General features: G+C 38.1%; 1 protein-coding gene across 1 annotated transcript; it reads right to left on the bottom strand.

The window, feature by feature from the left end:
- Nucleotides 1-26991, bottom strand: crabp1a (cellular retinoic acid binding protein 1a). The gene is given in 4 exon segments (NM_182858.1): nt 1-299; nt 6820-6933; nt 22005-22183; nt 26863-26991. Coding segments are annotated over 4 exon segments (417 nt in total). The 5' UTR covers nt 26936-26991; the 3' UTR covers nt 1-248.

Below are 26991 nucleotides of genomic sequence, written 5' to 3'. Positions count from 1 at the left end.
TTCGATTCCATTTTTTTTTATTACTGTTTATCTTTGCAGTACACAGATCTGTGCCAGAAATGGACAAAGAGAGAGAGAAAGAAACAGAACGATGACTACAGCAATGGCTGAGAATTGAAATCCCACAATGCACTTGTACGGATGCATGTTTACCGCCCTAACATGCAATGAAGTTTTCTGGGTTTTCTAGACAGAAGTTTTCTTGGGATGCAGAGCTGCTGGGTTTTGCGTTTGTCGCCGATTCGCCCTCATTCTCGTACGTAAATCCGCGTGCAAACCACGTCGTCGGCCCCGAAGATCTGAGGACGAGAGAAAGGGACAAAGAAAAGTGCCTGTCGATCAGCAGAGCGGCCTGCAGTTCACCTCCATTAAAGAAAGACAATCGCAGCTGTCCGTAATCCCTTTTGTGCGTCATTTTGGACTAAACTAAACGAAGCACGTTTATCTTATGGAAATGTGGCCCAGATTTTTGAAGCGCTGCATTCTGGGATTGTTGTTGTGCAGACGTCGAGCTCTGAATTCTCTCGGCAAACCGTGAGAAATGTCAAGCGGCCTGATTGTCAGGTTTAAAGCGAGCAGTTGAGATTTGGGTCAGGCCTACTATGGCAAACTAAAAACCTGTTTTCATACTTCCAGTACTATTTGTTTGTATGTTTTTTTCACTAAATGCTAGTTTTTTTCCTATTAGCTACTAGTGATTATTCTTTGGGTTCTACCTTTTTAAAATGTACTATTTATTTATTATTCAAGAGGCACTATTTTAACTGCAGAAAAAAAGATGAAACAATGTTTTTTTTTTTTTTTTTGAAGTTTGATGACTCTTAAAATGATCGAAACGTTCGAAAAAAATTTATAATTTTCTTCTTTCCTATTTTAATGAAGGCGGTAAAGTAGTGTACAGCGGTTGTCCCTTTGATAATTTTTGACCCACATGCCATAAAACCATTTCTTCCATAATGAAAAATACTAGTGTATATTGTATAGTATTGTATTGTATATGTGTGTTTGTGTGTGTGTGTGTTTGTGTGTGTATATAAATATATACATATATATATATATATATATATATATATATATATATATATATATATATATATATATATATATATATATATATATATATATATATATATATATATATATATATATATATATATATATATATAGAGTTGATGTCAGAATTATTAGCCCCTTTTGAATTTTATTTTCTTTTTTAAATATTTCCCAAATTATGTTTAACATAGCAAGGAAATTTTCACGGTATGTCTGATAATATTTTTTCTTCTGGACAAAGTCTTATTTATTTTATTTTGAGTAAAAAAAAAGTTGTTTTTAATTTTTTAAACACCATTTTAAGGACAAAATTATTAGCTCCTTTAATCTATATTATTCTTCGATAGTCTACAGAACAAACCATCGTTATGCAATAACTTGCCTAATTACCCTAACCTGCTTAGTTAACCTAATTAACCTAGTTAAGCCTTTAAATGTCACTTAAGCTGTATAGAAGTGTCTTGAAAAAATATCTAGTCAAATATTATTTACTGTCATCATGGCAAAGAAAAAATAAGTTTAACAGAAATATAACAGAAATCGGGGAAAAAATAAACAGGGGGCTAATAATTCAGGGGGGCTAATAATTCTGACTTCAACTGTATGTGTATTTACATTTTCTACTGAATATTAACTAGATGTAATTAATAAATATTAGTATCTATTGAATAATAACTAGTATGTAATATGCATTAGTTGGTACTGAATATTAACTAGTTGTAATGAATAAGTACTAGTATCTATTGAATATTAACTAGATGTAATCAATAAATATTAGCTATATTAAGTATTAACCTGTATGTAACAAACAAATATTAGTGAGTATTAACAAAATGGGATGAATTAGTACAAGTATCTTTTGAATATTAATTAGATACAATGAATATGTACTAGTATATATTAATTAGTATGTAATGAATAAGTATTTGTTTGAGTTAATTATTAATTAGAATATAATTAAAAACACAACTTATGTTGAATATTAAATAAAATTAATAAGTACTAGTATCTATTGAATCTTAACTATGCAATGCATAAGTACTAGTATCTAGAACTAGTTTTAAATATCAACATGTATTAGTATCTAAGGAATACTAACAAGAATGTCATGAATAAGTATCAGTAGCTGTTGAATGTTAACTAAGATGTAATGAATAACTAATATAAGTAGCCTGAAAACTTAATATATACTTAATGGATACAAGTGTCTTGTATATGTTAAGTGTATAGTATCTGTTAAATCTAAAATAGAGTTATAAGTAGCCTGAAAACTAAATGCATACAAGGGTTTTTTTGAATAGTAACTAGAATGTAATGAATATGTATTAGTTTCTATTGAATATTAACTAGATATAATGAATTAATAGCAGCATCGGTTGAATATTAACAGGTAAATAATGAACATATATTGGTTTCTAAATATTTACAATGTAACTTAATATTCATAACTTTTGAATATTAAGATGTTATTAATATGTATTAGTTTTTATTAAATATTCACAAGTGTCTATAAATAAGTATTATTATATATTGAATATTAACTAAATGTCATGAAGAAGTATTAGTACCTATTGCATATTAACTAGATGTTATAAATAAATATCATTATCTACTGAATATTAACTAGATGTTATGAATAAGTAATTTTATCAGTTGATAATTAACTAGATGTAATGAGTAAGTGGTATAAGTAGCCTGAAGCATCCACTAGTGTGTTTTTGTCTAATAAAAGTTGATTCAGCTTGCCGTATAGCAGTGTTAGTCTTGGCCAGTCCTTCTCATTCCTGTGTTCAGAGTCTGATTCTCGCTCTCAAAGGTCGGGAGTGATGGGGATGCTCTTATTTTCTTGTTGAATTTGGATCAGTGTCTACCTTTGGGTGTTTCTTCAACTATCAACACTATCAGCCTTGTGGACCTTTGGAAAGTCGGTCTTATCACACTCTAGAGAGTTTAATGAACTTGTCTTCTCATGATGGAGAAGTCATGATCATTTACATTTCAACACACCGTATATTGTGTTTGACAGTTTTGTGTTGTGGGAATTACATTTTCAACATTTCTGCGGGGGGAAAATGACCTTAAATTTTCAAGCTAACCGTAACAAAAAAAAAACAAACAAAAAAAAAATTCAAGGCAGTTTTAACTAAATTAAATACAAATAATTAATAGAATTTTATTTTTAATAATTGATACTTGGTTTTTATCTGTTTTAAAACTTAGCTTATTTATTGATTTGTTTGATTGTTTATGCTGCAAAATATTTTTATGCCAACCTTATATTAATATTATGTGTGAATAATAATTAACAATAATCGTTAATTTTATATATTTATAATAATATTTACTTTTTATTATGTTTATTTTTATATATGTTTTATTATAATTACTACATTTATAATAATAATAGTTTTAAGACTTAAGTACACTAGTTATTATGTACATTTATTATTATGTACATACATTTATTAATTGAATAACTATCTTTAGTTAGATGTAATAAATAAGTTTTAGTATCTGTTGAATATTAACTAGAATGTAATGCATAAGTATTAGTTTCTATTGAATATTAAGTAATTAGTATTAGTTTCTATTGAATATTAAGTATGTAATGAAAAAGTATTTGTTTCTATTGAATATTAAGTATGTCATGAATAAGTATTAGTTTCTATTGAATATTACAAAGTATGTAATAAATAAGCAGGGCTTAATTTGTGCCGGAACATGCCAGATCCGGCATCTCTGAAATCTGATCCAGCGCCCAATTTTACCGATTCCCCACCTCCTCCGTCCGCTGTTCACTTTTACTTTCTTTTACGACTCCCCAACCCTCTTCACTTTCGTCCGCCACAACCCCCCGCTTTTCACTTTCGTCCTATGTCTGCTACACCCCTCTGCAATCCAACGTCCATCTCACCCCCCCCGATCTGTTCCGGGACCTCACAATTCACAAATTAAGCACTGTAATCAACTATTACGAACTATATAATGAATAAGTATTAGTATCTGTTCAATATTAACAAGTATATAATCAACAAGTATTTGTTTCTGAATATTTACAATGTAATAAATAAATGTTAGTATATATCGAATATTAACAAGAATGTAATGAATAAGAAGTTTCTGAATATTTATAATGTACTGAATAAATATAAGTATATATTGAATATTAACAAAAATGCAATGAATAATTGTTTGTTTCTATTAAATAATAGAATGTAAACAATAAATACATTTTTACGCAAATTGTAATACAGAGTACATTTGTCACCTTTCAACCCTGTCAGAAAATTATAGTAAAACAAATAGTAATAAAACATAACTATTTTCACGTGAGAACAGGAGGATTATTTTGATCCTAAATTTAAAGGTTACTTGAAAAAAGCATTTGAGACCTTATTTTGTAGTCAAATCGTTCTGTAAAGGACAATCATTTCACATGAGACAGAAGTGAGAAAAGCTGCTCTGTTCCTCAGATCGATGTGCTCCATTAAACATCTCACACCCACCGTCTCTCTCTCTCTCTCTCTCTCTCTCTCTCTCTCTCTCTTAATGTTAAGTTATATGGAAAATAAATCCATAGGCTGTTTCCTGTCTGAAGTCATAAAATATGATCACGGTGAGCTCTCATAAGAACACTGCCATGTTCAGTTGAGGACTGTAAAATCAGGCCGTCTGGAGAAGTCAATGCCAGAAACAATCGTCTAATTTACAGTTAATCGTTTATGGCCAAAATAGTAAAAGATCTTTATAGTTTCTTGTTAACGATGTTCAAGAAACAATTCTGCGTAGAATATGCATGAAGTAAACTAAAATAAAGAAATGCAAGACATAAAATAACAAGTTGGTGGAGAATTCAGAATTGCAATAATGCCTACAATAAAACTTTCAAAGCAATTTTTTTAAATACAAATTAACTAGTAATAAAGTAATGAAAGTTAAAGGAAAAAATCTCATAAATTGTGAGTTTTTTCTCAATTATGCATCCCGGGCTCATTTTGATTATGTGCCCCTGTAAACATTTCTGGAGAGCGCCAAATACGTGCCAGGAGCTACTTTTTTGCAGTTTTTGTTTTCACGAATCCACAAGAGGTTGTTGTGTATGCTTTTTCAGATGTCAAATTTTTCTCTCAAGTGCCATTTGCGCCTGCTGTTCTTGCGTAAATCCACCAGAAGCCGCTGTCGACTGACTGACTGACTGACCGACCAACTGTTCCCAAAATCACCAACTTCCCTAACCTTAACCGATAGAGTTTTAAAAAGCACCAATTGACCAGCACCCACCCAATTCCCTAAACCCAACCCACAGTGTTTTCAAAAGCAAACCAGAAAAGAAAACCCCCCTTATTTTTACCACGTTTTCAGATTTTACCACATTCTCACCCTGTTGCTTACTTGTTTATTACTTTTTTTGGCTTCTGTTTTTGTCTTACCTTCTTTCTGGAATCGTTCTTCGTCAGGCTCAAACCCCGTTGTCACAGTCAACTCCTTTTCTGCATCTCAATTCTGCCGATGCACATTGTGATCTAACTGGACAAACTGGTAACCGTATGAAAGCCGTCCATACAGAGGAAAGCAGTCAGCTGGTAAGTGCGAAAAACAACGGCGTCATTCCGACTCGTATCGTTCGTTTTAGGGATGAAATGCACCCTTATGTACTTCTGGCTGCATAATTCGCGATCTTCAGAAATGTATATAGGGCTACATTTTCAGAATGAGCCTATGTTGCAGTTATGACTTAGTTTGAGTTTGTCTCGTTATTTTGACTTATTTTATGAATCGTAGCTTTTTTACTAATCACATCACAGTTGAAGCGAAAACAAGCATTGTGTTACTCTATATTTTCACCCTTATTTTCTATATATTTGAAACTTGCATGGAGGATGTGATTGTGATCTGAAAATCTACAATTTCCATCTAATTGCGCATATTCACAACATAGGCTCATTCTAAAAATACGTATATACGTTTCTGGAGATCGCGAATTATGTAGCCAGAAGTACGTATGGCTGCATTTTGTTTTTGAAACGAACACTACAGGGTGGTGTGATGCCGTTCCTTTTCACTTACCAGCTGACAGATTACCTCCGTATGGACGGCTTCCCTGCTGTTACCAGTTTGTCCAGTTAGCTTGTCATGTACGTTGATAGACTTGACGCGCAGAGAAGAGTTGGCCACAACGACAGGGTTCGGGAACGGTTCCAGAAAGCAGATAAGACAAAAACAGAAGCCAGAAAATAAAATAAAGAAGTAAATAACCGAGCGAGAGTGTGGTAAAATCTGAAAATGTAAACATTTGCAGAGGGCTTTTCTGTTTCTGGATTGTTTTTTAAAATTGTTGGTTGGGTTTAGGGAAGCGGGTGGTCGAGTCAATCGGTCCTTTTGAAAACAATATTGGTTGGGTTTAGGAAAGGAGGAGGGTGAGTCAGTCAGTCAGTCGACAGCGGCCTCTTGTGGTTTTACGCAAGAACAGCAGGCGTGAATAGCACTCGCGAGAGAAATTTGAGATCTCAAAAAGCATACACAACGGCCTCTGGTGCATTCTCGAAAACAAAAACTGCAAAAAAAGTAGCTCCTGGGATATATTTGGTAGCCTCCTGTAATGTATATAGGGGCACATTTTCAGAATGAGCCTGTTCACATTTATTCCGAGGATGTTTTTCGCACAAAGCTAATTTTTCGCTTGAGTAAAAGTTCTGCAGAGGATAGCCCTATGTGAACCGTACAGTGTTTAGCGCTAATAAAAATGTGTTTTTTCACGTGTGTTACCAGGATGAGTTCGTCTCCACGCAGTTCTCGACTCCAGTATGTCACGGGTCCGTCTCCGTCCACCAGCGTCTGTTTGCAGTACATTTTATTCTCAGTCTCCCACGTGGCCAAACTCTGCAAAGCACAGAATTGTCATCATTATTTGTAAATTTGACCGACTAGCTGTTCATACGTGATGTGTGAACTGCAGTATATCAATTGAGTTGAATTCAAGAACTAATTCAGAACTATTCCCGAATTAATCGTTCAGACTGATGTGTGATTCGGATCAACTTAAAACGTAACTTAAAATCAACCATTTTGATGAACAGAGTTCATTAGGATCCTTTGGATTTATCTTCAATGCCTTCTCCATCTTACCCCAGACATGCTCAACAATGTTCATGTCTGGTGACTGGGCTGGCCAATCCTGGAGCACCTTGACCTTCTTTGTTTTTAGTGATTGTTTGAAATGGAGGCTGAAGTATGAGAAGGAGCGCTATCCTGCTGAAGAATAACACTCTCCTGTGGTTTGTAATGTAATGGGCAGCACAAATGTCTTGATACCTCAGGCTGTTGATGTTGCCACCCACTCTGCAGATCTCTCACACAGCCCACATACTGAATGTAACCCCAAACCATGATTCCTTCACCAAATTTAACTGATTTATGTGTGAATCTTGGGTCCATGCAAGTTCCAATAGGTCTTCTGCAGTATTTGTGATGATTGGGATGCAGATCAACAGATGATTTATCAAAAAGATCGACCCTGTGCTACTTTTCCAAATGATCAACTAGAAGTCAAGTTATTATTTGTTGCTCTTACAACTCGGATTGACAACAAGTCTTTTGTCAGGTGGTGTATGTTTATATATAGTATTTATTTATAAATATTTATACTAAGTATGTATTTATAAAATAATTCTATTCAATTCATCTTTATTTCTATAGCACTTTTTACAATGTAGATTCTGTCAAACTAGTTAAACATAGAAGTTATAATAAATTGAAACGGCGTCCGTTCAGTTTTCAGAGTTAAAGTTCAGTTCAGTGTGCTTTAAATTTCACTGCTAAAAACCCAAACACTGAAGAACAAATCCATCGATGCGCAGCTCCACAAATCCCAAACCAAGCAAGCCAGTGGCGAGGAACAACCTTCATCAATTGACGAAAGTGAAGGAAAAAAAAAACCTTGATATATACATATATGACATACTTTATAAAAAGTATATCATATATGTATAAAATACATTTTATTTATTGTCCCTTTTTTTATTTGTTAATATAAAAATACAAAACAGCATTATTTTAAAATGTGTATATGGACATTAAATATTAAATTGTATATCCTATTTTCTTTATAAAAATGTAATCAATAAATAGGTATAATAATTGTGTATTATATATGACAAAAATATATATTCTGTATAATATAAAAAAAATTTTTTTTAAAGAATAACTTTTTTCATAAATACAAATTATAAAACACGTCTGTCCTGTCATTACTAACTCTCAGTAAACGTTTGGCTCCAGATAAATGAGAGTCAGAGGAAACTGCAGCAAAACAGCATCAGCAATCAGTTCATAACCCTTTTCTGTCTCTCTCTCTCTCTCTCTCTCTCTCTCTCTCTCTCTCTCTCTCTCTCTCTCTCTCTCTCTCTCTCTCTCTCTCTTGTTCTCTGTCCTCAGGCACTGTCTTTAAACTAATTTATGCAGCTTGATCTAAAATCCCTTTAAAGTGAGACAGTGTATGGCGTCCTGACACACTCATTCGTCTCGCTCAGACTAAAGAAAACTCACACACACACACACACACACACACACACAGAAACACAAGTTTCTATAACACAAATCTATAATAAGCTCTGCATTAACTCGACCACTGCTGTTTAACCAGAGTAAAAGTTAAATAACTTGAAACTATGAAGCCTTATTGATTGACCTTGAATCTAAAGATCGTTCATTTCATCATTCATATTTCAGTCAAATCTGCCCACTGGCCTCTGTCCTTCATGGCTTCCTAACCCTCCCCATATCATAATTGGCTTCATCACTCTCTCTCTCCTTTCCACCAATCAGCTGGTGTGTGGTGTGCGGTCTGGCGCAAATCGGCCAAACTCCCATTGTGTAAAGCACTTTAAGTGCCTAGAAAAGCGCTATATAAATGTAAGGAATTATTATTATTAATTATTTGTTACGTAGACATTAAAAAAAGTTGTCAATGGGGCTAATAATATTGACCTTAAAAATAGTTTATTTTAATTTTTAATTAAAACAGCTTTTATTCTAGCCAAAATAAAACAAATAAGACAAATAAAAAAAAATATTATAGGAAATACAGTGAAAAATTCCATGCTCTGTTAAACATCATTTGGGAAATATAAAAAAAAAAAAAAAAAGAAAAATCACAAGAGGGCAAATGTTTTTAACTTCAACTGTACGTTGCTTGGATAAAAGCATCAGCCAAAATGCACGAATGTAAATGCATGTGACGGAAACCAAATCATAAAATCCCTCCATTAAAACCAGCGCAAGCACAAAGCACATTAAACATCCCATCAACATTATCATCATCCTTCTCTCGGCCTGAGTTTAATGCGCTTTATTGACATGTAATACTGCTGATTTATATTGCAGACGCATCTGCAGCATAGGCAGTGAATATTAATAGAGCTACAAAGTTACAGATAAAGAAAAATGTTCAAGGAAAGTGAAGGAAAATAGCAATAGGATCTCCTACTGATACCCAAAGCTCTAGTGGAGTAGATTGTCTTGCTGTGTTCACTGATGGACATTTAGGATCTGACTTCATTCCCTGTGGCAGGTGAGCAGGTCTGTCGCTGGCAGTGGGCCTGGCCAATGAGTCTTGACAGCCGAGGTGACCTGAGGCTTCAGTGGCTTATTTTATATAACGGTGACAGTAGAAAAAGGACTTTTATTTCTATTAAAGGCAGTGTTTAGTAACTTGGATGTATCATGATGATGTTGAACTAATATTAGACATCATCTAATTGGTTATTTTATGTACAATGCGTGCAAAAAAGCTGAGAAAAGTTACCTTTGTTCTTTCTCGCATCATTTATTTTATTTTTATGTACATTTATTTTGTTCATTTTATCTAGTAACAAAGTTTACATCTTTCATTCATTAATTTTCCTTCAGCTTAGTCCCTTTATTTATCAGGGGTCGCCATAGCGGAATGAACCGCCAACTTATCCAGCATGTTTTACACAGCGGATGCCCTTCCAGCTGCAACCAAGTGCTGGGAAACACCCACACACTTTCCTTTTCACACTCTACGGCCAGTTAGTTACTATAGAGCATGTGTTTGGACTTGTGGGGGAATAGGAGGAAACCCACACAAACACAGGGAAAACATGCAAACTCCACACAGAAATGCCGACTGACCCAGCCGGGGCTTGAACCAGCAACTTTCCTGCTCTTAAGTAATTTTTCAGTGTGTCTGTATTGCTGTGTGTATTATATATAATGGGGGTGTTGTTGTGTTTCTTCAGCCGTTTGCAGTGCAGATGGGGTGCGAGTCAGGACAGCGGGATCTGATCTTCTGATCTCAGTAATAATGTGCTCAGCATGAGACGACACTACCGTCTTACACACACACACACACACACACACACATTTGTGTTTATAATATCATCATGAAGCCTTAAATTTGACTATACTCTCCCATTATTACACACGTAAAAATAAAGGGTCCAGAAGAGGAGCTTAGCAATTCCAACCTTTCAACATGTGTATTGAAATATAATCGTTTGAATGAACTTCATTTGTTTTTCTTCTCCGTTTGTGAGATGCTTGTAATGAATCTTCCACAGCTTCATAGGTTGTCTAAGAAAGGCATTTTTTATCAGATTTTTCTGATGTTTTTTTTAATAGGATGTGATGCTTACACACCTCCAGACCTTTTATTCTGCTTTCTGACACTTGAACGACTGCTTGGAATATTTCAGATAATATCAAAAGAGCTTGTTCTGTACTATGAATGTCAACTTTCAAGTCTAAAGTAAAGAGATTCATTCAAACCACAGGTTCAGATTATTATTGTCTGTATTGTTACAATCCTATGTTTGTCTTGTCTCATCTGTTTTGTTTTTTTTGTTCCTGTTTTGCTTAGAACACATCCAATTGGCCACTTCCAGCTTGCTTGATCCTGATTGGCCTGCAGTGTTTTAAAAAGCCATGACACCACTTCCTTGGCAGCCATCTTGTTTTTGGTCACTTGCTTGTGTTTGTTGAAATGTTTGAATGTGGTATAGTGTAGATTTTGGATGTGTTTGGACTGGGGATATTGAGATTTGTGAGTACTGTTTGTTTTGTTTGACTTCTGAGATTATATTGAGAATTGTGAGTACTGTTTGTTTTAGTGTTTGCTTTGTTTATGATACTTTGTTCCACCGGCTTGTTTGACCTTTGTTGCCTGCTGACATTGATTCTGGATTGTCCTTCAAATATGGTTGCCTGTTTTTGTAAATAGATTGTAAATAGTGTATATATTGGGATAGTAAGGAGTTTGACGCCATTTTCTTTGTAAAACCTTTTGGCCTCTGTTTTTGTGTTGGGTAGTTAGGGTAGTGAATTGTACTTTCTTTTCTTTTATTTTTATCAGGTAAGTTAGAAATTTAATACAAAGGAATTTTTGTTTGTTATTTTGGCCTTGTCAGCTCCCGAATTTAAACCCCAATAAATCATAATTCTTTGAATTAATTTTTGTTGTCTTGTCTTTCATGTTGTGCACCATCCCTAGACAGTGCGTAACATGAAATTGGGGGCTCGTCCATTGGTTATATGCTCTATTAGCTGAATTTACTTGGCTCATTTGTTTTTGCATTTGTTTGCGGGGGGAAATAAGTATTGAACACGTCACCATTTATCTAAGAAAACTGGTGCTGTTGACTTGAAATTGTGTTTACTTGCGTTTGTAACATGGGATGAGAATCAGCACCTCCTAGTCGGAGGCTATGGTGCTCCTGCGGAAAAAGGTGGCTAGACATATCTAGGTAGGAGGAAAGTCCTTACCCCAGGTGGAGGAGTTCAAATATCTTGGAGTTTTGTTTACGAGTGAGGGATGGATGGAACGTGAGATTGACAGGCGGATTGGTGCAGCAGTAATGCGGTCGATGTATCGGTCCGTTGTGGTAAAGGAGGAGCTGAGCCGAAAGGCAAAGCTCTTGATTTACTGGTCAATCTACAATACAAGCGGCCAAAATGAGTTTCCTTTGCAGGGTGGCAGGGTGCACCCTTATGGATAGGGTGAGGAGCTCTGACACTCGGGAGGAGCTCGGAGTAGAGCCGCTGCTCCTCCACATCAAGAGAAGTCAGCTGAGGTGGCTCGGACATCTGTTTCATCTGTTGTCTCCTTGAAACCTACCTAGGGGGTGGTTTCAGGCATGTCCCACTGGGAGTAGACCCTGGGGAAGACCCAGGACATACTAAAGGGACTATGTCTTTCGGCTGTCCTGGGAATGTCTAGGGATCCCCTCGGAGGGCCTGGAGGAAGTGTCTGGGAAGAGGGAGGTCTGGGTTTTTCTCCTAAGACTGCTGCCCGTGTGGCCCAGCCCCGGAAAAGTGGATGAAAATGGATGAATGAATGAGTGAAACAACCAAAAATATCCAGATATGCAAAGAAAACAAAACAAATTACTTTACAAGTGCTAGGATGCAGCTTAAAAGACATCCGCTGCTTAAAACATATGCTGGAATAGCTGGCGGTTCATTCCGCTGTGGCAACCCCTGATAAATAAGTGACTAAGCCGAAGGAAAGTGGATGAATTACATTTCAGCAAAACACAGTCTAGGAAACTGTTAAAGGCTTTCAGAGAAAGAAAATAAAGCTGTAGAATGGCCCAGCCAATCACCTGACTTGAATCCAATGGAAAATACAAAATAAAGATCAGATTTGATAGACGAGACCTACACAACCATCAGGATTTTTACACTCTGTTGAAGTCTGTCTGTCTCTGGATGTTTGTTATCAGTTTATCACTAAAAAAGTCATTTTTACATCAAATCAAACAATAAAATAATAACTTTGCAGTGAGTATATTTATTTGAGCATTAAATTAAAATCAGTGTCTTGTACGATACCATGATCCCAAAACAATAATTTCCTGGCTGCTGTTCACTAAATGGCCTCCGGTCATTAAATGTCGCTATTACATATGACCCTATTTTTTTGAATGCCTCATTTCCATCTAGTGGTATGGTACTGTTTAGTAAAGTACAGTGTGATGTGATTTGTACAATAGGATATGATTTGAGCTCTGATCCACCATGGTTCAATTCTGTGCGTGACATTATTACGGTGTCGTGTTTTGGCTTTGCTTTCAAAAATGAAGCTTCCCCTATCAACAATTCTCTGTAAACCAATCAGTGTTCAGCAGTAAGTCTAGCTCCAGCATTTAGTACAGTACTGTTATGCTAGTAATCCTTATAAAATAATCCAAATAAATGATTATACGATTTGCAATTTTTGGCACTTCTGACAGCAAAAACGGGAAATAAATGCATCCTGTACTGTACTAAACCAAACTGTATCACTCAGAGTAAACAAGCCATTATAGACGTTAAAAGTAGGAGCCATTAAAACCAACGGAGAACGGTTATATTTCCATCTACAATACCCCAGGGGCTGATTGTCCAATCAGCTAATTTCTTAGGACATTTTCAGATATAGGATTAGTCAGAAGGACATGCGTGTGTATAAATACCGAACACACACTTTCGGATGTCTCGGCTCGCATTATGTTGGAGACAGACGGTTACGTGACTCTCAGGGGCTGCAAGACTCCCAAATAATCCCCCTCCCACTGCTGTCTGTTCCAGAACAAAATGAGGTCAAATCTCTGTCTATATGCCCGTCCTTTCGTTACGTCTCACAACAAAGCCATTTCAATAGGGGAGAGAGAGGGTTCTCAATGTTAAGCATGATACAACGACGCTTTACAATCATTGTTTGTTTTAAAGGGATAGTTCACCACAACATTTGATGTAAGTTGCTTTTGTCTTAAAGGGATAGTTCACCCACATTTTCATTTGTACTCTATTTATTTAACCTCAAGTTCCAAACTTTTATGAGATTCTTTCTTTTGTTGAACAAAAAAGGAAGATATTTTGAAGAATGCTGTAGCCATTGACTTCCATAGTAGGAAAAACAAATACCATGGAAGTCAATGACTACAGGCTTTCAGCATTTTTCAAAATACCTTTAAACCCGTAAAGGTTTAAAACAAATAAAGGGTGAATAAATTATAATATAATTTTCATTTTTGGGTAAACTATCCCTGTAAAGCTGAAACTGGTGTAACAGAGGCCAGCTAGTGTGTGCTGTGCAGGTAAACCTCACTCCTCTGACCTCTAAAGGTGCTCTATCGACAGATGCTAGAAGCCATGGTCTTAAGCCTCCTTGGTAGAGCAACCGACTCCTATACGGAAGGTCGCTGATTCGATACCAGATTGGAGCGGGTTGGGTGGTGAGAATCCGGAAAATGTTATAAATTTTTCATTATATTTAGTAGTATCTGTCGAATCCGTTAAGATTTTACTGTTACTTATTTTCAAAACCAATGGCCCCCATAAATAATGTAACATTCAATCAAAGACATTGCCAGCCAGTGTTGCCAACTTAGCAATATTTCAGACCCCCCTAACACCAAATGATCAAAAACATGACTAGCGAATTTTTTTAATGTTACTGTAGATTTTTAAAGACTCTCATGTGTCCGAGTTGTACCGTTCCTAACATTGTTGTTAAGAGAGGCACCGTTCAAAAACCATTTCCCAGTGAAACGGCCGCCGATTCACAAATTACTCAATCCATATGAAAAATGGTGACAAGATTAGTTTGATGAATTGTAAATTAAGTTTGTTTAGGTGTTTTATTTACTATTACCATTAAAATCTAATCACAAAAATGACTAATTAAATGTACATCAGGGTGCCCAAACTCGGTCCTGGAGGGCCGGTGTCCCGCAAAGTTTAGTTCCAGGCCCAATCAGACATACCTGGGCTAGCTAATCAAGCTCTTACTGGGCTTTCTAGAAACATCTGTGCAGGTGTGTTGAGACAAGCTGGAACTAAAATCTGAAGGACACCGGCCCTCCAGGACCGAGTTTGGACACCCCTGCTGTATATAAAAAAATTTTATTTGTGAATTTATTGCTTTTAATTTGACTCTAGGAAGATAAATGTTCTTTTAAATATTGAAATATATAAAATATACTTAATATAAATACATACACTTTTTAACAAGCAGTTTATTTGTCAAAAATGCTAGGGCTCCATGCCTGGAATTGCTTGGGGCCCCCAAATCACTAAGTCTGCCCCTGGTAAACAGAAGCTCGCATTGCTTGCCCCGTCTCATCTGATTGGTCCACTGCTTTGGAACTGACATTGAAGAGCTGCGATTAAAAGTTAGAATTTGAATTTTAAATTGTAACTTAACATTGCATCCTAAAGACGCGACATTCAAGGCATGAAATAGAAAAAAATGGAAAAGTGAAATGTAAAAAGGATGCATGGTGGTTCAGTGGTTAGTACTGTCGTCTCACAGCAAGAAGGTCGCTGGTCCTGGCTGGGTCAGTTGGCATTTCTGTGTGGAGTTTGCGTTGGCGTGGGTTTCCTCCGGGTGCTTCGGTTTCCCCTACAGTCCAAACACATTTGGCTGTAGTGTATGAGAGAGTGTGAATGAGAGTGTGTATGGGTGTTTCCCAGTACTGGGTTGCAGCTGGAAGGGCATCCGCTGCGTAAAACATATGCTGGAATAGTTGGCGGCTCATTCCACTGTGGCGACCTCTGAAATAGAGACTAATGCCCCATTTCCACGAACTGGAACAGCATAGTATGGGTCAGTACGGGTCACCTTTATCAGGCTTGCGTTTCCACTACCAAGGGCACCCTTTTGGTGGGCGTGGTGTATGAGTTTCAGTCGACGTCATTCTCACTCTAATAAATGTCTACAGTAAAGCTGTCCAGGTCATTCACAAATAATATGAGAAGCACTTCTCACAAAACAGATGCTTTATACACATAAATACTTGTTTATAAATGTTTATTACTAACTCTTCTATGAACAGGATTTGATTATAACTGCAGATCAATGACAATAGCCGACTGTAAAATCTGCAATTATATAAAATAAATATATAAATGCAACATATATGAACCCTTACAGTCTCCGATATGTTACGAACTACAGAAAAACTACACACAGCATACATTTAGTCCTTATTTAGTTTCATAAACAACACGCAACATAGCCCACCAGGCACGTGCACACATAGGGCTCAACCTGTGCAGTGCACATGCCCTTCTTAGTCTTGGATAGAAAGTGCCCTTCCAAAATGATCAAAAGTGCCCCCGCGACGCGGCACACCTTCGGTCCCGCCCTTCAGTAGGCGCGCGACAACACCGCTCTTGAATATGCGCGCGACAACACAGCTGATCAGTAACCGCGCGATAACACCGCTCTTCAGTACGCGCGCATCCACTCTGCAGTGCAGATCTGCAGCACCTCCCCAACCCCAAACATACCCCCCACCCCCCCGCTCTTCCAAAAATTTAACCTGCACATGCCCTTTGGATGGTCTCTGCACGGGCCTGTAGCCCACAGTCAGTGCAAACCTCTCATCTGTGTCTGTAATCTTCGCCAGCACATAGCCTCTGTTAGAGAGTCATTTGTCATTCCGAGTTCATAATAGTCCAAAAGGCGATGATAAACATGGCAGTTTGTTCGTGATTCAGGTTGCTAAAACAATTTGCTCCTGTGTTTTGTCGGGCTTTACTCTCGTGTTTGTCCTTTTCTTTCTGAAAGGATCAGATGACGAAGACACTTCAATAATCACGCACACGTTATTATCATCAGCTCAAGAAGTTCGTTATATCAAATATAGACGAGATCGCGAGAAGAAAGCGAAAACCGCTCGCACTTTTAGACGGCCTCGTAAAACAACAACAGGACACAGCAGATTTTGTTCTTCTTGGCTTTTTGTCTGTACATCAAGACAACGACTAGGTTTGTTTAAGCTTGGGTCGTCCATGGCTCGTTATATAGTATTATGGTGTAATTTCTCGGCTGTGTATTTAAAACATGGCGGTTCCTTTGTTTTCATTCTGGTTAGCTCCACACGAGCTAGTGACTTATCTCTGTAACCAATCTGTCACGTTTCAGGATTAAAACAGGAACAAAAACGGGTGTAGAATCCAAGTGCAGATCTTTAATGTGAAAGTGCAGCAACAGTGACAAAATCCAAAAATCAAAGTAACAAATTAACAAAATAAACAAACAAACGAGCAACTCAAACAGATTAAACTGGGACTAGACTTTAACACTAAGACAAGATACAAGAGCAAGAGCTAGAGCTAGATCAAGATCAGGAACAACATACCAACAATGACAACGACCAACTGACAAACAGAGGATGAATGACTGAATATATAGTCCAGGTAATCACAGAGAACGGAGACAGCTGTGGTTGTAAATCAGTGTAGATGAGAGACCGGGTGTGTGTGCGAAAGAATGTATGGAAATGTAGTTCTAAAGCCACTGTAGTCCGCTGGGGGTTGCTGGCGAACTACAGTGGCATCTGGTGGACAAACACAGTCATGACACCAATCAGCGTTCAGCTGTGCGTGTTACTCCACCTTTTGATACCCTTGTGTGTGAAACCCTTTAGAAAGGGTGCGGAAAAATTGGTACAGTTCGGTTCGGTACGCCTTTTGACAGTGGAAACAGCCATAAAAGCGTTCAGCGTTCACACCTCAGTGGAAACGGGCTATAAGCCAAAGGAAAATGATTGAATAGACTTGCGTTTAAAGAATCACAGCTTCATCTACTGAAGAAAAAGAAAAGTCACATTGAGCGTCTAGGATAACCTTGAGGGTAAGTAAATTAACAGCCCTTCGTTTTTAGGTGAACAATCGCTTTAAGGCCTGACAAATTAGAAATGTTGTCTATTTATGACGCTCAATAAGAGATGGTAATTAATGTGCCACTTTTTCATCTAATTGCAACCAGTGACCCTCCTGCCCTTGTCTAATTTTTTAGTCACTCGTAGTGGTTAAAACAGGCTTTCTGCTGAGCTTTGTGGTCTGAACACAGGTTTAGGTTTCTCGCGGTTTGACCACGCCATCATTTTGCTCATTGTTAAGGTCAGTGGAATGAAATATAAAGCTTCAGTGGACGAGGTTGTAGATTTTACCATGTAGTTAAATGTTCAATGCAGGATGGCTGGATGCGCTCGGGTTACAGGCTCGAATTTTGACTGCTTGTGCAAGAAAGTGAAAGCCACAATTCTGCAAAAATGCGTATAAACACGATTAAGGTGATATGGAGAGATTATTATTCTTCTGAAGATGATGGAGAAGCTCATGCTGAGCTAAACGACGCTCTCGTTAATGGCTAATTTGTCCTGATGGATGCGATGTGTGAGGTGGACTAATGTAAATCTGCATAGACGTGTCTGTGGCTGCCTCTTCTGAAATCAGAGGCCCAGATGTTCGGGGAAATGGATCTGAAAAACAGCAGTTTCCATTACTGGCGCTTTGCTTTGTTTATAAGTGCTTGCTGAGCTCAACAGGGGATGATTCTTTTTCTCGCAGGTTTGATGTATATGTTTAGCTTCTTAAATTGTGATCATTTCAATATATTATTCAATGAATGACTTAAAGCTTTACGTAATTAACCTCAAAATTCTCAAAATTGATACTCTGGATTTTAATTGCATGAAAGGAGTGCATAAAAATTAACAAATAAAAGCTAAATTGCACCATACATAACTGCATAAAATGCTGCATGGTGGCTCAGTGGTTAGCACTGTTACCTCAGGGTAATAAGATGACTGGTTTAAGTCCTGGCTGGGCCAGTTGGCATGTTCTCTCCGTGTTGGCATGGGTTTCCTCCAGGTGCTCCAGTTTCCCCACAGTCTAAACACATGTGCTATAGGTGATATGAAGAAACTAAATTGGGCGTAGTGTATGAGTGTGTGTGTGAATGTGAGAGTGTATGGGTGTTTCACAGTACTGATTTGCTGCTGGAAGGGCATCCGCTGTGTAAAACATATGCTGGAATAGTTGGTGGTTCATTCTGCTGTGGCGACCCTTGATAAATAAAGGACTAAGCTGAAGAAAGATGAATGAGGAATTGCATTAAAGTATTTGTATTTTTTATTATTATTTGATTATGAATAAAATGTATATTTCTATTTTATTTATATTGTTATTAATGTTTTATCATTTGATGTTTTTTGTGAAAAAAATCTCAAATGTTTTATGAATAATAACTAAATAATAAAAATAATATGGTGCGACGCGGTGGCGCAGTGGGTAGCATAATCGCCTCACAGCAAGAAGGTCGCTGGTTTGAGCCTTGGCTGGGCCAGTTGGCATTTCTGTGTGGAGTTTGCATGTTCTCCCTGCGTTCGTGTGGGTTTTCTCTGGGTGCTCTGGTTTTAGTTCCTCAAAATAGCAACGCACCAGCAATGCGCCTTAACACACCTCATTTTTTAGACCAGAGTGCCAATGGGTGCACTTATGAGCGCAAATGCATTTGCTATTTATATAGCGTGGTGCAAAACTAGACATGCCAAGTTGGAAAAAGTAACTTTTGGGGGACACAGAGATTATTTGTGGGAGGTCGCGGGAGAGTGGGTTTCTGAAGAGTGGTGGTATGTATTCACGTGAAGTATCTGAAGAGGGGCGTGTGCGCGTGACGGATCTGAAGAGAAGTGGGGGCGTGTGTGCGTGACGTATCTGAAGAGCAGTGGGGGCGTGTGAGCGTGACGGATCTGAAGAGCAGTGGGGGCGTGTGCGCGTAACGTATCTGAAGAGCGGTGGGGGCGTGTGCGCGTGACGTATCTAACGAGCGGTGGGGGCGTGTGCGCGCGACATATCTGAAGAGCGGTGGGGGTGTGTGTGCGTGACGTATCTGAAGAGTGGTGGAGGCATGTGTGCGTGACGTATCTGAAGAGCGGTGGGGGCGTGTGCGCGTGACGTATATGAAGTGCGGTGGGGGCGTGTGTGCGTGTGACGTATTTAACGAGCGGTGGGGGCGTGTGCGCGCGACATATCTGAAGAGCGGTGGGGGCGTGTGCGTGTGACGGATCTGAAGAGCGGTGGGGGCGTGTGTGCTTGACATATCTGAAGAGCGGTGGGGGCGTGTGCGCGTGACGTATTTGAAGAGCGGTGGGGGCGTGTGCGCGTGACGTATCTGAAGAGCGGTGGGGGTGTGCGCGTGACGTATCTGACAAGCGGTGGGGGCGTGTGTGCGTGACGAATCTGAAGAGCGGTGGGGCCGTGTGCGCGTGAAGTATCTGAATAGCGTGGGGGCGTGTGCCCGTGACATATCTGAAGAGCGGTGGGGGCGTGTGTGCGTGACGGATCTGAAGAGCGGTGGGGGCGTGTGCGCGTGACGTATCTGAAGAGCGGTGGGGGTGTGTGCGCGTGACGTATCTGACAAGCGGTGGGGGCGTGTGTGCGTGACGAATCTGAAGAGCGGTGGGGCCGTGTGCGCGTGACGTATTTAACGAGCGGTGGGGGCGTGTGCGCGCGACATATCTGAAGAGTGGTGGGGGCGTGTGCGTGTGACGGATCTGAAGAGCGGTGGGGGCGTGTGCGCTTGACAAATCTGAAGAGCAGTGGGGGCTTGTGCGCGTGACGTATCTGAAGAACGGTGGGGCCGTGTGCGCGTGACTGATCTGAAGAGCGGTGGGGGCGTGTGTGCGTGACGTATCTGACAAGCGGTGGGGGCGTGTGTGCGTGACGGATCTGAAGAGCGGTGGGGCCGTGTGCGCGTGAAGTATCTGAATATCGTGGGGGCGTGTGCGCGTGACGTATCTGAAGAGCGGTGGGGGCGTGTGCGCGTGACGGATCTGAAGAGCGGTGGGGGCGTGTGCGCGTGACTTATCTGAAGAGCGGCGGGGGCGTGTGCACGTGACGCATCTGAAGAGCGGTGGGGAGCGGTGGGGGTGTGTGCGCGTGATGTATCTGAAGAGCTGTGGGGGCGTGTGCGCGTGAAACATTTGAAGAGTGGTGGGGGCGTGTGCGCGTGACGCATCTGAAGAGCGGTGGGGGCGTGTGCGCGTGACGTATCTGAAGAGCGGTGGGGGCGTGTGCGCGTGACGTATCTGAAGAGCGGTGGGGGCGTGTGCGTGTGATGGATCTGAAGAGCGGTCGGGGCTTGTGTGCGTGACGTATCTGAAGAGAAGTGGGGGCGTGTGCGCGTGACGGATCTGAAGAGCGGTGGGGGCGTGTGCGCGTGACGGATCTGAAGAGCGGTGGGGGCGTGTGTGCGTGACGTATCTAAAGAGCGGAGGGGGCGTGTGCGCATGACGTATCTGAAGAGCGGTGGGGGCGTGTGCGCGTGACGTATCTGAAGAGCGGTGGGGGCATGTGCGCATGACGTATCTGGAGAGCGGTGGGGGTGTGTGCGTGCGATGTACCTGAAGCGCGGTGGTTGTGGGGTGTGTGCTGGGGTTGACTTGCGCCAAACGTACCTAAAGAGCTTGGAGGGATGCGGTGGACACTATTTAAGGACCGGGCGGGAGGCGCGTGATTTCCGGGAGATTATCATTCATTTGTGGGCATCCCGCAAATGCATAGACTTGGGATGTCTGCAAAACGTCAAAACGACACTTGTGTCGTGCTGAAACTAACAAACAACAATTGTGTCGTGCCTTGTGACGGGTTATCATAGAGCCCTATGTGTAAAACATATATATAATATTTCACATTTTCACATAAATTTTTATTTTGAAAATAGTAGTATAATTGATTAGTTTATTAAATTAAACAGCTATAAAAACTTTTTTAATTAAATTGTGGGGGTAGATTGATATACAGTGGTCAACATTTGAAGTGGATCAAAACCTTTCATAAATGTTGTCCTAATACTATTAAACACCCATTCTTGTCTTAGAGCGTAAAAAAATGGTAACAGATTGAGTAATAATGCATGCATAATTCATAGTTAAGCTCATTAAATTTTCAATTAGCTTCCTCTCAATGCTAATTTTCCAATGGACATGTTAAGTGCTGTATTATTTGTCCTCATCTCTCCCGTTAAGCCCTCTCCATCTGTAACTCTGTCCTACAGTCATCAGATGTCGCTTGTTTACCTGTTCCGGCTGCTGTTTAAGGGCTTAACTGTTCAGTGTGAATCTCAGCAGCTCAGTGTCTGCTTTCTGCTTTCTCACCTTACACTTTCTGCCGTCCACCGTCTCCTCGTCAAACTCCTCTCCGACGCGAAAGTTGATTTCAGTGGTGCGGACAGTGGTGGAGGTCTTGATGTAAAACTGCTCTCCGTCCTGTCGAATCTCCACATGCGGTTTGGCTGCAGCGGCGCCCGCTACTTTCCGGAGCATCGCGTTTACACCTGGAAAACGCACTTGTTTATTATTTGAAGCAAAGTGTAGAGTAATGCATAATAAATAATGAGCCAAATTGAAAAAAAAAACACAATTTTATAAGATGTAAATAAGTCCCTAGAGTGTGTATGTAAAGTTTCAGCTCACAGATAATGTTTTATAACTCTTTGAAACTGCCCCATTTAGACTTTGATCTTAATTGTGCTGATTTGGTGACTGTCGCTTTAAATTCAAATGAGATTGTGCTCTTTTCAAAAGAGGGCGGAGCTACAGATGCCTGTGTGTCAGCATAGTGGCAGATTCAAAAACAAGACTAACATCCTATGCAAATCTGGCGTAAAAAAAAGTCTTTGCTTGTGAATTTTTTTTTAGTTTTGATGTATCAAAGTTTTTATAGAGGCGATTTTGGGAATCTTTTTTCACAGCGGGCACCTTGATATCAAAACGACATTAAAATCATGCAAAAAAAAAAAGGTAAAAAATGCTAATCGATTTAGTATCAATTGATTTTAAAATGACATGAAATTGAGCGCTGTGGCGCAGTGGGTAGCACAATCGCCTCACAGCAAGAAGGTCGCTTGTTCGAGCCTCAGCTAGTTCAGCTGCCATTTTTGTGTGGAGTTTGCATGTTTTTCCCGTGTTTGCATGGGTTTTCACCGAATGCTCCGATTTCCACCACAGTCCAAACACATGCACTATAGGCTAAATTGTCTGTAGTGTATGTGTGTGAATGAGTGTGGATGTTTCTCAGAACTGGGTTGCAGCTGGAAGGGCATCCGTTGTGTAAAACATATGCTGAAATAGTTGGTGGTTCATTCCGCTGTGGTGACCCCAGATTAATAAAGAGACTAAACCAAAAAGAAAATGAATGAATGAAATTGAGATTTAACATTGGCGTCAGTGACGCAGTGGCGCAGTGGGTAGCACGTTCGCCTCACAGCAAGAAGGTCGCTGGTTTGAGCCTCGGCTCAGTTGGCGTTTCTGTGTGGAGTTTGCATGTTCTCCCTGCATTTGCGTGGGTTTCCTCCGGGTGCTCCCGTTTCCCCCACAGTCCAAAGACATGCGGTACAAGTTAATTGGGTAAACTAAATTGTCTGTAGTGTGTGAATGTGTATGAGTGTATGTGAATGTTTTCCAGAGATAAGTTGCGGCTGGAAAGGCATGCGCTGCGTAAAAACATGCTGGATTAGTTGGTGGTTCATTCCGCTGTGGTGACCCTGGATTAATAAAGGGACTAAGCCGACAAGAAAATGAATGAATGAACATTGGCGTCAAAAATCCATAACAAAAAATGGATGATTGTCATATAGACAATTTTGGACGTGTTTTTTAACGCCATTGTTAGAAGTCAATTTGATGTTGTTTTGACATCAAGGTAGTTTACATGCATTGTGGAAGATCAATACAGGATCCAGCATAAATTTAGATTTGAAGCTTTTTTCGATGATTGACACTGTCATATATTATAATGATTTATTGTGTTGTTATTTTGATGGTCAAAAGGGCATCAATGTGTGGATGTAAAATAGATGTCAAGGTTTTGATCGATTCTAATTTTTGTTGTGTTATTTGACGTGTTTTCTTTCTTTTTTTTTTGTAATGATGATTTTTTAGGGGTTTTGACAGGACAGTCGAGATTTACAAACAGGAAAGTATTGGGAGCAGAGAGAGGGGAAGGATCGGCAAAGGACCTCGAGCTGGGAATCGAACTCGACTGAGCGCCGTGAGCATCTGGGTGCTATATGTCAAAGCCCTAACAACAAGGCTATTGGTGCCAACAAAAGGTTTTCTGATGGTGTATTGACATCAGGGTGTGCGCTTGATCATCATTCTGTAATTTAGAAAAAACTATGAATCGTCACAAAAAGAAAAAAATGTAGAATAAAATGTATTCATTCAATTATTCATTTTCCTTCCGTTTAGTCTTGACTTCAGGGTTGCTACAGCGGAATGAACCGCCAACTATTCCGGCATGTGTTTTATGCAGCAGATGCCCTTCCAGCAGCAACCCAATACTTTCAAACACCCATACACTCTCAGATTCACACACACACACACACATACTCTCCAATTCACCTGTACCACATGTCTTTGGACTGTGGGGGAAACCAGAGCATGCAAACTCTCTGAAAAATGTTCTCTGAAATTATACTGTCCTCAGAAGAGTTTGCTTCAGCTCTGTGCCATTCAAAACTCTGTGAATGCCGGAGAATCCCTCAGGATGAATCTGAGGAATTCTGGGAGTGTTTCACAAGTTTTTTAGCTCTGGTTTGGACTGTGCATTTTACAGAAAGACACGAGCGGGTGAGCGAGTTCATCTTCTCTTTTCTGCTTCTCCGTCTCATCGTAATTTCCATCTCGGAGACTTTCAGAATGTGTGGCTTAAAACCAGCAATATCTGTGACGATTTAACACATCAACAGCAGGAATGCGGGCTAAAAAATACTTTTTTGTGCATCATGCGAAATGTAAAATAGTATGCATGTTATCACAAAATAGCATTACAACTCAATAAGGACACTCAAGTGATGAACAAAATGTAAAAATATGATTTGTCTTATGCATTTTCTCTGCAATACTGTAGGAGATTTTAATTAAGAAAAAGAGCCCTGTTATCCTGCACGTCTACTCCAAAACCTCAATAATACTGTTACCAAAGCCTAAAAATAAAAAACAAATCATCTCAATATGAAATTATATATGAATATAAATTATACAATACTTTTAAGAATAAATGAGCTAGCATGCACCTGTATGTATACACTTAATCCAATACTTTTTCATTTTAATAAAATGAGATATTTTACGCTCAATAAGCTGATCAGACAACTGAACAGAAATGAAGAAAATTTCTGAAAGAAATCAAAATCTGAATTAAAATCAGAATAAAATAAAGGATTCAAACTAAAACCCCAAAACAAACAAATTTTTTTTTACTTAAAATAAACAACCATTTTATTTATTATTTATTATTATCATATTTTTATTATATTTTTATTTTCGTCTTATTATATATATTTTTTTTATTACAAAAACAATATTTTATTTGGTATATATATTTGTTTTTATTTTATATATTATATATATATATATATATAATTTATTTATATATATATATACATATATATATATATATTATTATTATTTTTTTATATATTTTATATTTTTATTAGTTTAATGTGTTGTGCTAACATAAATAAAACTAAAAAACAAAAATAGAATAACAGAATAAACAGCAAAAGTAAGTCCAAGGAACTCATATTTTAAAAAATATTTTAAAAGTTTAAGATTTTTTTTTTTTGCAGGTTTTTCGAGTGCCTTGGACTTACTTTAGCTGTAAATAAAAAAAAACTTCGCTAAAATAATTAAAATATTATATTATATATTTAAAATACTTTCTATTTCAAATAAAAATTAATAATTAATTTGAAAAAACATGTATTACTCGCATAAGAATATTTAATATTTTTATTTATTTAATGTTTTTATTAATTTAATGTGAATCCTGGGATTTGAAAAATGTTTGTTGCTAATAATAAACTACTGTATTAAAGAAACTATTAACTTGCATAAAATATGTCATATTTTTATTAGTTAAATGTGACGTGCTAAAATAACTAAAACTAAACAAAAAAAAATTACTGCTAAAATATTTACAAAAAAAATTAAATAAATACAGAAATACAGAAATACATTTAATACCCTGGGCTTAAAAAAAATGTTTGTTACTTAAAATAAACATAAATATTTCATTTTTAAAAATTATTAACTCGCATTAAAAAAATCATATTTTTTATAGTTTGATGTGATGTGTTAAAATAACTAAAATTAAAATACTTTATTTTATATATTTACATGAAAACAGAATCACAATTAAATGTCCTGGGCTTTAAAAAAGGTTTGATATGTAAAATAAACAAATATTTAATTAAAAAAAAAAAGTATTAACTCACATAAAAAATCTTTTTTTAGTAGTTTAATTTGACGTGCTAAAATAACTAAAACTAAAATAGATAAAAATACTTTGCTAAAATATGTATTTATAAAATGTTAAATCTCAATGTAATGTTCTAGGCTTGGAAAAATGTTTGTTTTTTAAATAAACATAAATATGTAATTTTGAAAATGTATAATCTCGCATGAAAAAAATCTTAATTTTATTAGTTTAATGTGAGGTGTTAAAATAATTAAAAGCTAAATATTTTTAAAGAATATTTACATGAAATCAGAATCTCCATGAAATGTCCCAGGCTTTGAAAAAGCATTAAAATTGTTCCTTTTACTCGAGCAAATTGTTTGCAAAGCCGCCATTATGAGTTTGACTCCAGGGGAACACACATGCAGAGGTAAAACATTCCTTAAAGCATCTGCCAAATGCAAGAAAAAGCCAAATTTATCATGTAACCCCCAGAGTTTTGCTCCAGACTGCCTGAATCTGTTCAGAGAGATTTCTGTCCTGTACTGAAACAAATCACTAAAGTGACTGTAGCGAACACAAAGCCCTCAGATAACTTTAACAACCACGTGACCCACTTTAACCACATCTCCTATCATGATAAATGTGAATAATCAGCCGTCTCATGTTCCATCACTACGATAACATCTAAATCCAGTGTTTCTGAGATGCCCGGAGGAGAGATGACAAGCGTACGTGATGCTCAGCTAATGGGATGAAATGAAAAATTACCGAGAGCTTTCAGAAGTTCGTCGAAATTCTCACTGCTTTTCATTTTCCAGGTGCCGGCGAAGTTGGGAGGCATTTTTGAGCTTCGGATTGTCCTGCTCTGTCTCTCTCTCTTTCTCTCTCTTCTCCTCT

This window comes from Danio rerio, chromosome 25, assembly GCF_052040795.2.
Source record: "Danio rerio strain M-AB ecotype USA chromosome 25, GRCz13ab, whole genome shotgun sequence".
Taxonomy (NCBI): Eukaryota; Metazoa; Chordata; class Actinopteri; order Cypriniformes; family Danionidae; genus Danio; species Danio rerio.
The sequence above is the reverse complement of the archived record's forward strand: the minus strand, read 5'-3'. Positions and strand labels throughout refer to the sequence as shown.